At 45.7% G+C, this 16,213-nt stretch overlaps 1 protein-coding gene across 2 annotated transcripts in view; it reads right to left on the bottom strand.

Annotated features, from left to right (window-relative positions):
- tubgcp3 (tubulin, gamma complex associated protein 3) overlaps positions 1-16,213 on the bottom strand; it is a 136,075-nt gene that overhangs the window by 91,619 nt on the left and 28,243 nt on the right. For both annotated transcript variants that reach the window (XM_038818023.1, XM_038818024.1), the window contains 4 exons: positions 10,938-11,015; positions 5,410-5,624; positions 4,183-4,352; positions 1,932-2,050 (listed from right to left, as the gene is read on the bottom strand). In XM_038818023.1, the coding sequence (XP_038673951.1) occupies positions 1,932-2,050; positions 4,183-4,352; positions 5,410-5,624; positions 10,938-11,015 (582 nt within the window). The remainder of the gene's footprint in view (positions 1-1,931; positions 2,051-4,182; positions 4,353-5,409; positions 5,625-10,937; positions 11,016-16,213) is intronic.

A 16,213-nucleotide genomic window follows, 5' to 3' on the forward strand; every position in this document is an offset into this window, starting at 1 on the left:
GTCAGATGTTCGGGAAGCCCTGCGAATCATGCACACATGTTTTGGGCATGTCCGGCACTGGAGGAATTCTGGAAGGGGGTGGCAGGGACGGTGTCGAGAGTGGTGGGGTCCAGGGTCAAGCCAGGATGGGGACTTGCGATCTTCGGGGTTGGGGTGGAGCCGGGGGTACAGGAGGCGAGGGAGGCTGGAATATTAGCCTTTGCGTCCTTGGTGGCTCGGAGGAGGATCTTGATTCAGTGGAGGGACGCAAGGCCTCCAAGTGTTAACACCTGGTTAAACGACATGGCAAACTTCATCCAATTGGAAAGAATCAAATTCGCCCTGAGAGGGTCGGTGCAGGGGTTTTTCAGGCGATGGCAACCCTTCCTGGACCTCTTAGATCAGAGATAGAAACTGAGGTCGTGACAGCAGCAACCCGGGAGGGGAGGGGAGGGGGGGGGGGGGGAGGGTGTGGGGGAGGGGAGGGGGGGGGGGGGGGAGGGGGGATAACAACGAAGGAAACACGGTATCGGTGGTGTCACGGGCAAGGCCTGCCCGAGGACACTGCCAGAAACGACAAGATGGTCTGGCGGCCGGTTCGTCAGCGGGGGGGGGGGGGGGGGGGGGGGGGGGGGGGGGAGGAGGAGGGAGAGGGGGGGAGGCGGGGGGGGCGCGCGGGTAGGGGGTGGGGGGGATTCTTGTTAAGTAGGGGGGTTTGACTTTGTTTTGATATAATTCAAATGTAGGGGGGGTTAAAATGTTTGTACTCTGAAAAATTTCTTCAATAAAAAGTATTTAAAAAAAAAAACACTGGGGAAATTAAAATCCCGACCACAACAACCCTGTTACTTTTGCACCTATCTAAAATCTCTCTACCTATCTGCTCCTCTCTCTCTCGCTGGCAACGCTCAACCCTGCAATGTTCCACAAACAATACGGAGATTAATATCTTTTTTTTTAAATTTAGAGTACCCAATTAATTTTTTCCAACTAAGGGGCAATTTAGCGTGACAATCCACCTACCCTGCACATCTTTGGGTTGTGGGGGTGAAACCCACGCAAACACAGGGAGAGCGTGCAAACTACACAACACACGACAGTGACCCAGAACTGGGATCAAACCTGGGACCTCGGCGCCGTGAGGCAGCAGTGCTAACTACAACGCCACCACGCTGACATTAATATCTTTTGACGGTATAGTGGGCAGCACGGTAGCACAGTGGTTAGGACTGTTGCTTCACAGCTCCAGGGTCCAAGGTTCGATTCCCAGCTTGGATCACTGTCTATGTGTAGTCTGCACATTCTCCCTGGTCTGCGTCCCGAAAGACATGCTTGTTAGGTACTTTGGACATTCTGAATGTTCTCTCTGTGTACCCGAACAGGCGCTGGAATGTGGTGACTAGGGGCTTTTCACAGTAATTTCATTGCAGTGTTAATGTAAGCCTTATTTGTGACAATAAAAATTAATATTATTGCTTGAGATAAACACTGTCCAGGACAATGCGTGGAATGATTTTCTTTTAATGTTCTGATGGGATATTTTATACTGAGGGAATCTGGAGCAGGCATGGGAGGGGGACAAGACTCATTTTTATATTATACATTTAAACAAACCTTGATGATACTTCCTAATGCAAATAGACAAAAGATAAGCTGTAGTGAGTTTAAAATGGCAAAAGGGAAATAAATCATGGCCTTGAGTTTTAAACTGCTTTTGTGCAATGATTAACCAGCTGAATAGAGCTAATTCTTTGGTTTGTAATAGACAATGCAGACTAATTGTGCTCTCAATTTCCAGGTTATTGACACTTACATTTGTATAAACAATGGAATCGCCCCAGCCCAAATATTTATCATGCTGAACTGGATACCACTTTATGCTCATTTGGAGAAAAAATAAAGGATGATTGTGAATATAAAAGTACCATTACTATTCATTTAAGATCAATTACCTTGGAATCAATTTTATAGCAGTTTTCAGAATTACACATTTTGATACATTTTCCATCAATTCCTTGAAGGACATAGAGAATATCTCTGACCAGTGTTGCCTCTGTCACTTCCGTAGATGCTGAAAAACAATACCACAAATCAGGACAGTAACTTGGAACATGTCTCTTTTAGCAAGTGGTGTCTAAAATTGAACAATGGACATGGCCCATTGGGGCAGCACGTCAGCACAGTGGTTAGCACAACTGCTTCACAGCTCCAGGGTCCCAGGTTCGATTCCCGGCTTGGGTCACCGTCTGTGCTGAGTCTGCACGTTCTCCCAGTGTCTGCGTGGGTTACCTCCGGGTGCTCCGGTTTCCTCCCATAGTCCAAAGACATGCAGGTTAGGTGGATTGGCCATGATAAATTGCTCTTCGTATCCAAAAATGTTAAGTGTGGTTACAGCGATAGGGTGGAGATGTGGGCTTAAGTGCCTCTTTCCGAGGGCCAGTGCAGACTCGATGGGCCGAATGGCCTCCTTCTGCACTGTAAATTCTATGATTCTATGACGTAGTCACGAGGTGTAATGACGGGCACCAATAAGCAGCTTTGGCACAGTAAGATATCCTTCAGCATTCTGCACGCAGCCTGGGGTCGCTCAAATTACGAATTTAGAAAAGACTGAGTTCTATCAAGAAACAACATCACCGACTGCCAAGAAATAATAGGCAGAAGTAAACATTTAGGCATTACACACGTTGAATGATTTGCAAATGGCCAGGATACCCAGCGTTGCTGAGAACAGCGGGTTCTCTAGGTTCTCTCCACTGGTATTGGCAGGGGCTCAGTTGGCAGCACTCTTACCTGGGTCACTGCAGGGATCGAGGGATAAAAATCTCGGCTGAACTCGAATGCAGTACTGAGAGTGCTTTACTATTGGATTTGCCAGCTTTTGGATAAGATGTTAAATTGAAGCCCTATCTGCCCTTTCAGACGAACATAAAAGATTCCTTGGCACAAATTCAAAGAGCAGCAGGGATTGTTCTCCCCAGCGTCCTGGCCAATCAACCAGCATCTCAAAAACATTAGCTGGCTATTATCACATTGCTCTTGGTGGGAGTTTGCTGTGTGCGAGTTGGCAGCCACATTTCCTACATTATAACAGTGACTGCACTTCTAAAGTAATTCATTGGCCACAACCTGCTTTCGGGCAGCCAATGGCTGTGAAAGGCACCATATAAATACAAGCCTTTCTTTGTTTTCACTGCGTAAAGAATTATTCTGCCAATTTAGCCACTGGTTTCCTGAAGCCTTTAACTTTTAGGAAACATATATCTTCCCAGGCACAGGAAATACTGTGGCTATTGACGCTGCAGGCAATATATAGAGGCAGACATTCATGTATTTTGCAAGGTGGAGATTATAGGATGAGAAATAATCCTTGGCTGAGAAGAAATTAAGAAACTTCATCAAGAGCCTTTCAGTTCAAAAATTCTGAAATGAAACTCATTCAAGGCGGACAAAATCTGATCAGCCTTGAACTTCCTAACAACTCACATGAGACAAGGCACCCACTGGTGATCTAATTAACCAAAGAGCAGTATGCCAACACCAGAGCACAAAATGTCCTCAAATAGAGTTAGGTCGTCAAACAGTTGTCTCACAGCGCCAGGGACCTGGGTCCGATTCCCGGCTTGGGTCACTGTCTGTGCGGAGTCTGCACATTCTCCCTGTGCCTGTGTGGGTTTCCTCCGGGTGCTCCGGTTTCCTCCCACAAGTCTCGAAAGACGTGCTGTTAGGTGAATTGGACATTCTGAATTCTCCCTCAGTGTACCCGAACAGGTGTCAGAATGTGGTGACTGGAGTATTTTCACAGCAACATTATTGCAGTGTTAATGTCAGCCTACCTGTGACAATAATAAAGATCATTATATTCAAGGTTGTGGGAGCGTCATGTGACATAGGGCAAATAATCTGGAATGAAAAAAAACTTGTTGCATTTTGCGAAAGAGGCCACATTGACAAAGTTCTCTATAAGCCAACGGGAGCCACTTTAAACAAGGTAAAGAAAGTGCTTTACTACCAATGCTGTACTACTAAAGTGCAGTCACACTTATAGTAATGCAGGAAACATAGTGGCCAATTTGCACATAGCAAGGTCACAACCATCAATTTGATAATGACCATATAATTTGGACAACTGTTCGAAAAACATATTTTCATTTTCAGATGCTGACAGTTGACCAACAAACTAAGGAGCGATTGAATACTCACAGCCGAGTTCTCCTTCACGTCTCATTCTTGACATGTTGCGAGAGATCGAGTTTGGAAGGCCCTTTGAGGTAGATAATGATGGAGGCAGAGCAGCAGACAAAGCCCATGCAAATCGTGATCCTAACTGATGTCTCACTGTATCTGCTGTTCCTGTAGATTGGTATGTTTGTCTGATCAAGACACAAGAACCCTCATTAGAAGCTACATTTTACAGGAAATTAGCTCCATTTAAATTCCACAACCATTTCTGTCTTCATGGGATTAGGCCAGCATTTATTGCTCACCTCTTATTGCCCTTTATAAAGGTGACAAACTGCCGCAGTCCATGCGGTGTAGATACGCCTAGTTATTTGGCACAAGTGATGGTGCAGAAGAACTGCTCTAGTCCTCCGACCATACATACCACCAGAGTTCCAAAGTTTTGTTTATATTTACTTTCACAAAATGAAAGGGAGGGAGAGATAAGATCGCAGCATAGCATAGCGATAACTAAGGAACAAATGTTGGGGAAATAAAAACTAGCAGGGGAGAAGGATGAAGGGAGACAATGAACTGATGAGAAAGAAGTGAACCAGCTGGGAGGAGTGGAAGTACAAAGAACAAAACAGCACAGGAACAGGCCCTTCGACCCTCCAAGCCTGTACCGGTCATGATACCAACCTTTGCCAAAACCCTCAGCACTTCCTTGTACCGTATCTCTCTATACCAATCCTATCCATGTGTTTGTCAAGATGCCTTTTGAACGCCGTTAATGTATCTGCTTCCACAACCTCCCCTGGCAACGCGTTCCAGGAACTCACCACCCTCTGCGTAAAACACCTGCCTCGCACATTTCCTCTAAACTTTGCCCCACGGACCTTAAACCTATGCTCCCTGGTGACTGACCCCTCCACCCTGGGAAAGAGTGCCTACCCATCCACTCTATCCATGCCCCTCATAATCTTGTAGACCTCTATCAGGTCACCCCTCAACCTCCGTCTTTCTAATGAAAACAGTACTCTGTTCTGGATCAGTAATTAATAAATACACTTCTCTCAGCAAGGGGCACAGGAAAAAATCTTCCAAACAGCTGCTGATCAAATAGCTCTCTGTACGAGCATGGCAAAAACTCAAATCACACTGACTACACAGCAGACTCTTTACTGCATTAGATATTACTGCACTTACTGTCCTTACCAATGTTGCATTCATATTTTACTTTAAGGTACTGAATAGAAGATTACTTACCCAGGTAACAAAGACTGAGGTGTTGGTGTTGGTCCATTTAAGCCATACATACTGAGGCTACCAACTCCACTGCTTCCAATACTGCCAGCACTCTGGGACGACGGAGCTCTATCAGGGTATGTGAGTGGCAGACTCTGGGGCCTCGAGTAGTAGTAAGGGGTAGAATGAGCATCTCTTGGCAGCGCTTGAGCAAATAATGCTGCATAATTAGCAACCTGTAAAATCAGATTAATTGGGGTTTAGACAAGGTGGCATTAGTATTAAAAAGGAAAATGCAAATTTTAAATTCTACGGGCAAGAGCTCCCATACTGTCCACTACTTAAAATCTACTGCAGTGAACATGTGTAATTTACAAGATATAAAGCATATTATTTTTCAGTCAACCATGGTATTTTAAAGTTCAAAATTACAGAAAAAGAACAGACACTTTGCCAAGGACTTCCAGAAGTTTGACATCAATGGAGCTGCTGTACTGTTCACCGCTGCCATAGATCACTGCAATAGAATACGATCAATACCAAATGTCTGGTCCCAGATTACTTCTAACCAGTAATTTAAAACATAAAAGTCAACCAAAGAGTTAATAGAAACACTGCACAAAAAGTGTTTCATTTTCAGTTGAAGAGACTTCTGAGATGTCCTCCCTCCTTACTGCTGTAATTGATTCCCTGATCAAAATTGAGACACCCCGTCTTCTTTCACCTCCTTCCCTGTCTCACCTGAAGATCCTGGAATATTGAGCTGCCAATCCTGCCCCTCTCTCACCCATCTCTCAGTGATAACATTGACATCATATCCCCATGCTTTAGTTTGTGCCATCAACTCATCTGCCTTGTTCATCACTCTTTGCATTGAAATAAATATCATCCAATCTTGCCAAACTCCCTCTGACTTCACTGATGTTTAGCCTCTAAGCCCTCCTGACTCACTTGCGGCCTCTTATAATTTTGGTTGTGCATCTATTCCTGTTGAACCTTCTCACAGGAGCTCTAGAAAAACTGGAGTCAATGAGAATCAGGGTGGAAACTCTCCGCTGGTTGGAGTCATACCTGGCACAAATTAAGATGGTTGTGACGGTTGGAGGTCTGTCATCGCAGTCCCGGGACATCACTGCAAGAGTTCCTCAGGGCAGTGTCCTGTCCCAACCATCTTCAGCTGCTTCATCAATGACCTCACTTTCAGCACACGGTCTAATGTGGGGATGTTTGCTCATAATTGCACAATGTTTAGCACCATTCACGACTCCTCAGAGACTGAAGCAGTCCATATGCAAATGCTGCAAGACCTGGACAATATCCAGGCTTGGGCTGACAAGTGGTAAGTAATATTCGCGCCACACAAATGCCAGAAAAAGACCATCGCCAATAAGAGAGAATCAAACAATCACCCCTTGACATTCAATGGCATTACCATCACCGAATCCCACATCAACATCCTGGGGGTTAGCATTAACCACAGACTGAACTAAACTAGCCATTTCATACTGTGGCTACAAAAGCAGGTCAGAAGCTAGGAATCCTGTGGCAATTAACTCACCTCCTGACTCCCCCAAAGTCTGTCCACCACCCACAAGTCAGGAGTGTGATGGAATACTCTCCACTTGCCTGCATGAGTGCAGCTCCAACAACACTCAACAAGCTCGACACCATCCAGCACAAAGCTGCCGGTTTGATTGGCACCCCTTCCACAAACATTCATTTCCTCCACCACTGATGAAGTGTCAGCCGTGTGTACGATCTACAAGATGCACTGCAGGAACTCACCAAGGTTCCTCAGACAGCACCTTCCAAACCCACGACCACTACCATCTAGAAGGTCAAGAGCAGCAGACATCTGGGAACCCCACCGTCTGGAGGTTCCCCTCCAAGTCACTCACCACGTAGACTTGGAAATATTTGATAAGGTTCCACACGGTAGGCTATTGCAGAAAATAAGGAAGTATGGAATTGAAGGTGATTTAGCGGTTTGGATCAGTAATTGGCTAGCTGAAAGAAGACAGAGGGTAGTGGTTGATGGCAAATGTTCATCCTGGAGTTCAGTTACTAGTGGTGTACCGCAAGGATCTGTTTTGGGGCCACTGCTGTTTGTCATTTTTATAAATGACCTGGAAGAAGGTGTAGAAGGATGGGTTAGTAAATTTGCAGATGACACGAAGGTTGGTGGAGTTGTGGATAGTGCTGAAGGATGTTATAGGATACAGAGGGACATAGATAAGCTGCAGAGCTGGGCTGAGAGGTGGCAGATGGAGTTTAATGCGTAAAAGTGTGAGGTGGTTCATTTTGGAAGGAGTAACAGGAATGCAGAGTACTGGGCTAATGGCAAGATTCTTGGTAGTGTAGATGAACAGAGAGATCTCGGCATCCAGGTACATAAATCCCTGAAAGTTGCCACCCAGGTTAATAGGGCTGTTAAGAAGGCATATGGTGTGCTAGCCTTTATAAGCAGGGGGATTGAGTTTCGGAACCACAAGGTCATGCTTCAGGTATACATAACTCTGGTGCGGCCGCACCTGGAGTACTGCGTGCAGTTCTGGTCACCACATTATAGGAGGGACGTGGAAGCTTTGGAAAGGGTTCAGAGGAGATTTACTAGGATGTTGCCTGGTATGGAGGGAAGGTCTTACGAGGAAAGGCTCAGGGAACTGAGGTTGTTTTTGTTAGAGGAGAAGGCTGAGAGGTGACTTAATAGAGACATATAAGATAGTCAGAGGGTTAGATAGGGTGGACAGTGAGAGTCTTTTTCCTCGGATGGTGATGACCAACACGAGGGGACATAGCTTTAAATTGAGGGGTGATAGATATAGGACAGATCTCAGAGGCAGTTTCTTTACTCAGAGTAGTAGGGGTGTGGAACGCCCTGCCTGCAACAGTAGTAGACTCGCCAACTTTAAGGGCATTTAAGTGGTCACTGGATAGACATATGGATGAAAATGGAATAGAGTAGGTCAGATAGGCTTCAGATGGTTTCACAGGTCGGCGCAACATCGAGGGCCGAAGGGCCCGTACTGCGCTGTAGTATTCTATGTTCTATATCGCCGTTCGTTCACAGTCGTTGGGGCAAAATCCTGGAACTCGCTTCTTAACAGCACAGTATGTGCACCTACACTACACGGACTGCAGTGGTTCAAGAAGGCAGCTCACCACAACCTTCCCAAGGGCAATTACGGATTGGCAACAAATGCTGGTCGAGCCAGCGACACCCACATGCCGTAAAAAATGATTTTTTTTTTTTCATGTGCCAATTGGGTAGAATAGCTCGCCTGATGGTTGTAAGTATTTAGCAGCTTTACAACCATAAGACCATAAGACATAGGAGTGGAAGTAAGGCCATTCGGCCCATCGAGTCCACTCCACCATTCAATCATGGTTGATTTCAACTCCATTTACCCGCTCTCTCCCCATAGCCCTTAATTCCTCGAGAAATCAAGAATTTATCAATTTCTGTCTTAAAGACACTCAATGTCCCGGCCTCCACCGCCCTCTGTGGCAATGAATTCCACAGACCTACCACTCTCTGGCTGAAGAAATTTCTCCTCATCTCTGTTCTAAAGTGACTTCCTTTTATTCTAAGGCTGTGCCCCCGCGTCCTAGTCTCCCCTGCTAATGGAAACAACTTCCCTACGTCCATCCTATCCAAGCCATTCATTATCTTGTACGTTTCTATTAGATCTCCCCTCAACCTCCTAAACTCCAATGAATATAATCCCACGATCCTCAGACGTTCATCGTATGTTAGGCCTACCATTCCTGGGATCATCCGTGTGAATCTCCGCTGGACCCGCTCCAGTGCCAGTATGTCCTTCCTGAGGTATGGGGCCCAAAATTGCTCACAGTATTCTAAGTGGGGCCTAACTAGTGCTTTATAAAGCCTCAGAAGTACATCCCTGCTTTTATATTCCAAGCCTCTTGAGATAAATGACAACATTACATTTGCTTTCTTAATTACGGACTCAACCTGCAAGTTTACCTTTAGAGAATCCTGGACTAGGACTCCCAAGTCCCTTTGCACTTTAGCATTATGAATTTTGTCACCGTTTAGAAAATAGTCCATGCCTCTATTCTTTTTTCCAAAGTGCAAGACCTCGCACTTGCCCACGTTGAATTTCATCAGCCACTTCTTGGACCATTCTCCTAAACTGTCTAAATCTTTCTGCAGCCTCCCCACCTCCTCAATACTACCTGCCCCTCCACCTATCTTTGTATCATCGGCAAACTTGGCCAGAATGCCCCCAGTCCCGTCATCTAGATCGTTAATATATAAAGAGAACAGCTGTGGCCCCAACACTGAACCCTGCGGGACACCACTTGTCACCGGTTGCCATTCCGAAAAAGAACCTTTTATCCCAACTCTCTGCCTTCTGTCTGACAGCCAATTGTCAATCCATGTTAGTACCTTGCCTCGAATACCATGGACCCTTATTTTACTCAGCAGTCTCCCGTGAGGCACCTTGTCAAAGGCCTTTTGGAAGTCAAGATAGATAACATCCATTGGCTCTCCTTGGTCTAACCTATTTGTTATCTCTTCAAAGAACTCTAACAGGTTTGTCAGGGATGACCTCCCCTTACTAAATCCATGCTGACTTGTCCTAATCCGACCCTGCACTTCCAAGAATTTGGAAATCTCATCCTTAACGATGGATTCTAGAATTTTGCCAACAACCGAGGTTAGGCTAATTGGCCTATAATTTTCCATCTTTTTTCTTATTCCCTTCTTGAACAGGGGGGTTACAACAGCGATTTTCCAATCCTCTGGTACTTTCCCTGATTCCAGTGACTTTTGAAAGATCATAACTAACGCCTCCACTATTTCTTCAGCTATCTCCTTTAGAACTCTAGGATGTAGCCCATCTGGGCCCGGAGATTTATCAATTTTCAGACCTTTTAGTTTCTCTAGAACCTTCTCCTTTGTGATGGCAACCATATTCAACTCTGCCCCCTGACTTTCCTGAATTGTTGGGATATTACTCATGTCTTCTACTGTGAAGACTGACGCAAAGTACTTATTAAGTTCCTCAGCTATTTCCTTGTCTCCCATCACTAGATTACCAGCGTCATTTTGGAGCGGCCCAATGTCTACTTTTGCCTCCCGTTTGTTTTTAATGTATTTAAAGAAACTTTTACTATCATTCCTAATGTTACTGGCTAGCCTACCTTCATATTTGATCCTCTCCTTCCTTATTTCTCTCTTTGTTATCCTCTGTTTGTTTTTGTAGCCTTCCCAATCTTCTGACTTCCCACTACTCTTTGCCACATTATAGGCTCTCTCTTTTGCCTTGATGCATTCCCTGACTTCCTTTGTCAGCCATGGCTGCCTAATCCTCCCTCTGATAACCTTTCTTTTCTTTGGGATGAACCATCAGATATCACAATAAATTAATTCAGTGATACTTCCAACAATGGGATAATATATAACAAGTTATATGGATATAAATCAATAATTTTTAGTTTTAAATGGTGCTCAAGCTCGTTACTAGTTTCCCGATAGGTTATTGCTTAAAAAAATTCTGAGAACACATTTTCACTGATACCTTGCTTTGGGGTTTACGTGGATCCTCACTGAGGCTTAGCAGGAGGTAGAGTACAGCCCATCTGTTTTTTATTACACCCTATATGTGGAAGGGAACACATATGTTAAAACAAATAATGGTTTAAAACAATTGTTGAAATAATTGTATAAAACAGAAGAGCCTTTATCAAATAGAAAACAGATCCAAAAGTTCAGAGAACTCACACACTTCCAACCCAATATAATAATTCTCTAAACAGAAGGCCAAGATACCAACAATTCTTCTCAGAAGCCAAAAGACTGAGGAACAGAAGAGAGAGAAAAATACACCATCATTGGAGGTCAGAAATGTAAAATCTAAATGGGACACAGGCATTTGGAAGGTTCATGACGTTAGTGTGGAGGCAGATTTTGGCACCAAAATCTGCACGCCATTCAGAACTAAAACTAATCATGGCATAGTTTCAGATGGCCTCAAGTAAGTGCACTGGTATATTCAAGTCTAGAAATAATGTACAGAAGCAAAGTTTTGCAGATGCTGAAAATAATCAGGTCAGGCAGCATCTGTGGAGAGAAAGAGAGTTAACATTTCAGATTTATAACCTTCATTAGAAATAACAGGCTGAATTCACATTTCAGAAGCATAGGAGCTGAATCATGGTCAGATCAAAGTGATGATGTAAAGGTAGAAATTGGCAGAATTGGTGATGAGGATATTTGTCAAAAACCCAGCATGTGATCAAAATCACACCAAAGTTGCGAAGTGGCTGGTTCAGTCTCAAACAATTGTCAGAAAGAACAATGTACTCGATCACTGGGGAATAGATATGCAGTTGAAAGCTCATTTTGGGCTCAAAATGACACAATGCTGGTTCAGCCTCAGAAGGAGAGTCAATGGAAATCAGGTGGAGAACTCTCCATTAGTTTGAGTCACATCCAGCATAAAGGAAGATTGTTGTGGTTGTTGGAAGTCAATCATCTCAGTCCCAGGGCATCGCTGCAGACTTTCCTTAGGGTCGTGTCCCAGGCCCAACCACCTACTAATCAATACCTAACACCCGTTCACCATATTACCACAAACTACCACAATGTATTTCACAGCACGGTAGCACAAGTGATTGGGCCGCACATAGCACAAGTAATTTGCACTGTGGCTTCACAACGCCAGGGTCCCAGGTTTGATTCCCCGCTGGGTCACTGTCCATGCGGGGTCTCCATGTTCTCCCTCCGGGTGCTCTGGCTTCCTCCCACAAGTCCAAAGGTGTGCAGGTTTGACGGACTGGCCATAATAAATTGCCCCCAGTGACCAAAAAAGGTTAGATGGGGTTATTGGGTTACGGTGATAGGGTGGAAATGTGGGCTTCAGTGGTCGGTGCAGACTCGATGGGCCGAATGGCCTCTTTCTGCACTGTGTGTTCTATGTTTTTTTTCATCAGAACCAGTTAAATACCGACAACCACCACTTTCTCAATGGCAGTTGGGGATGAGCATTAAAAATGTTGGTCTGGCCAGCAATGCCCACAACAAAGAATACGCGGAATATAACAGGGAGAGGGATGGAGTTGCTAGCTGAGGAATGGAATTTGTAGTGAGGGTTGAAGACAATAGTTTCAGTTGTCTTAATATTTAGCTGAGGAAATTTAAGCTCTGGGTTTCAATGAATTAGTTGGATAATTTAAAGAGAGTTGAGGGGGTGGTGGTGCTCCCAGGCACCGGTTTCCTTTGCCCTTCCAAGTTGCAGAGGTTGCAGGTTTGGAAGGTGCTGTCGAAGGAGCCTTGGTGAGTTGCTGTACTTCATCATGTAGATGGCACACACTTCTGACAGATATGTTGATGGTTGATCAAATGAGTGGATAGGGTATTGATCAAGCAAACAGCTTGGTCCTGGATGGTGTTGTTTCTGGAGTGTTTTTGGGACTGTACTTAGATTCCTTACATAGTGCAGAAGGCGGCCATTCAGCCCAGCGAGTCGACACCGAAAGACCACCCTAACTGGGCCCACTCAGCGACCAAATCCCTGCAACCCCATAAACCCACCTAACCTTTGGACACTACGGACAATTTAGCATGGCCAATCCACCTAACCTGCACATCTTTGGAATGTGGGAAGAAACCGGAGCACTCGGAGGAAACCCACGCAGATACGGGAAGAATGTGCAAACTCCACACAGTCACCAAGGCCGGAATTGAATCTAGGTCCCTACCCCAATGAGGCAGCAGTGCCAACCACTGTGCCACAATGCCACCCAGGCAAATGGAGAGCGTTTCATCACACTCCTGACTCATGCTTTGCAGCAGATGGAAAGGCTTTGGGAGTCAGGTGGTGTGTTCCGCTCCACAGATTTCCCAGCCTCTGACCTGTTCTTGCATCCTCAGTATTTATATGGCTGATCCAGTTCAGTTTCTGGTCAATGGTAAGCCCCAAGATATTAATAGTGGAGAATTCAATGATGGTGGTACCATTGAATGTCAAGAGCCTATGGTTGGATCCTTTCTTGTTGGAGATGGTCATTGCCTGGCACTTGTGTGGCGCAACTGTTATTTGCCACTTGTCTCAAGCCTAGATATTGTCCAGGTCTTGCCTTGCTGCACATGGACATGGACTGCTTCATTCTCGGAGGAGTCACGAATGGTGAACATTGTATAAATGTGAACAAACATCCCAATTGAACCCTTTAGAGGGAAGGTGAAGAGGAAAAAGCTGAAGATAGTTGGGCTGAGGACACTAACCTGAGGAACTCCTGTAGTGATATCCTGGGACTGAAATGATTGGCCTCCAACAATCACAACCATCTTCCTTTATCGAAGATAGGAATCCAGCCTGTGAAAAATTTCCATTAACTTCAATTTTGCTCGGGTTCCATGATGCCTCACTTAGTCAAATGCTGCCTTGATGTCTGGGACAGTCACTCTCACCTCACCTCTGTTGTTCAGCTCATTTATCCATGTTTGGACTTAGGCTGTAATGAGGTCAGGAGCTGTGTGACCCTGGCGGAGACCAAACTTAAGCGTCAGTGAGCAGGTTATAGCGCAAGTGTTGCTTGATAACATCTTCCATCAATTTGTTGATGATCAAGAGTATATTTTGTGACTTCCAGTGGCAGCCATGGAGTGAATGGTCGCACACAGGGCAGCTCGGAGGCGTTGAGTTCGGCACTTTATACCCGCTGGTGGGGTAACTCTGGCACGAAAGTGGTGTAGAAGGTGCAGAGGGAGAGGTTCACCCCAAGATTGGCATGCCTACTGGCTACCAGACCCAGCAAAAACAGTTAAAGACCTGGCTAAGGAATTGGAGGGGGCCTGTGGCACAGCAACAATTGCAAAAATGGGGGAAGAGGGAAGGGTTGTCGCCAGTGGGAAAGGCCCAGATAGAACAGTGGATAGCCTTCTTCAAAGACAAAAGCAAAGGAAGGAGATGCACGGTGACTGGTGGAAGGACCGTGTGGAAAAGTGCACTGAGGCAGAAGGAGCGAAGATACGAGAGGTGGAGACAATGGTGTTCGACCAAAGTGATCAGATTGTGTCCTTGAGGCAGAGGTGGGATCCTGGGGACCTTGTGCAAATTGCGGAGGGTGAAGGTGGAGGAGCAAGAAAATAGGTTCAGGCAGCAGAACCAGCAGATTGTGGTGCTGTCAGAGGGTGTGGAAGGAACAAGCACCACAAAATGTGCGTTGAGGATGCTGGTCTGGTTGGTGGTGGGGGATGGGGTGCGGAATACTATTTTTAAATGCCAGTAGAGGCTAATGACTTTAGAAGTTCATAAGATACAGGGGAATTAGGCCATTCGGCCCATCGAGTCTGCTCCTCCATTCTATCATGACTGATATGTTCCTCATCTGCCATCTACAATGGTACAGACCAAGAGCTGGATTGAGAAATAAACCAGAGCATCTCCTCCCTGGAACACATGACCTAGGAGCAAGAGTGGGTAATTCAGCCTCCCGAGCCTAACACCCTCAATGTGATCATGGCTGATCCCATCCAGGCCTCAACTCCATCCTCCTGCCCGTTCTCCATAACCTTTCAACCCATTACCAATTAAAAATCTGTCTAACTCCTCCTTAAATTTACTCACTGTCCTTGCATCCACCGCACTCTGGGTGAGCGAATTCCACAGATTCACAACCCTTTGGATGTGCTACCCCTTATCCTGGGACTGTGACCTCTCGTTCTAGAATGCCCCACAAGAGGAAGCATCTGCTCCACGTAGACTTTATCCATATCTTTTAGCATCTTGTATACCTCAATTTGATTCCCCATATTCTTCTAAACTCTCCAGAGTATAGGCGTAAACTGTTCAATCTTTCATCATACGACAATCCCCTCATCTCTGGAATCACTCTAATGAACCTCTTCTGAACTGCCTCCAATGCCACTACATCTTTCCTCAAATAAGGGGATCAAAACTGTGCCCAATACTCCAGGTGCGGTCTCACTAATGCCTTGTACAGTTGCAGCAACACTTTCTTACCTTCATACTCAATTCCTTTAGCTAGAAATGCCAACATTCCATTCGCTTTCTTTATTACCTGCTGTGTCTGCATGCTCGTTTTCTGTGACCCATGCACGAGGATATCCAGATCCCTCTGCATCAGAGTACCCCAAAGTCTCTCCCCATTTAGATAAGTTGCCTTTCCATTTTTCTTACCAAAATGCATGACCTCACACTTATCCACGTTAAACTCCATCTGCCACATTTTGCCCCACTCTCCTAACCTATCTATATCCATTTGCCAGGTTCTTATTTCTCATTGCAACTTACTGCCACACAGGGACCATAAACTGGGGGAGAACTGAAAGTTGGTGTGAGATGGAGGAGCTATATCTGTACAGGTTGGAGGTTATGGTTACTGTATGTTGCGGGAGGGTGGGGTTTTTTTGTTCTTTTTTACTTTGGGGAGTTATATGTTTGTATGAGGGTATGAGGGGATTTGTACGAGGGGATTTGTGACTTTGGATGTTTTTGCTTTACTCGTAGGGGGCGTGTATGGTGGGGCTCAATTGGTGGGGCTGCTGGTTGAGGGGTATTCAGGTGGGTGGGAGGCCGTTTGCACAGGCGAAGAAGGGACCAGCTGAGGGTTGGGCAGGGGGGGGCCAATCGAGCAGGAGCTGCCATGCTGGCAGGTAATGCTGGTGAATGGAGGTGAGGTGGGGGAGGAGGCCGTGAAAAGTGACTAGGTGGGGGGAGGGGAGGTGACCAGGTTGGGGAAGGGGGGATTGCGACATGGCAGAGTTGGAGACTGAGCATCGTCATTGGCAGAGAGGGGAGCCATCTAGGATGGGGTTGATTCAGGATGG

Source organism: Scyliorhinus canicula, chromosome 14 (genome assembly GCF_902713615.1).
Source record: "Scyliorhinus canicula chromosome 14, sScyCan1.1, whole genome shotgun sequence".
Classification (NCBI taxonomy): domain Eukaryota; kingdom Metazoa; phylum Chordata; class Chondrichthyes; order Carcharhiniformes; family Scyliorhinidae; genus Scyliorhinus; species Scyliorhinus canicula.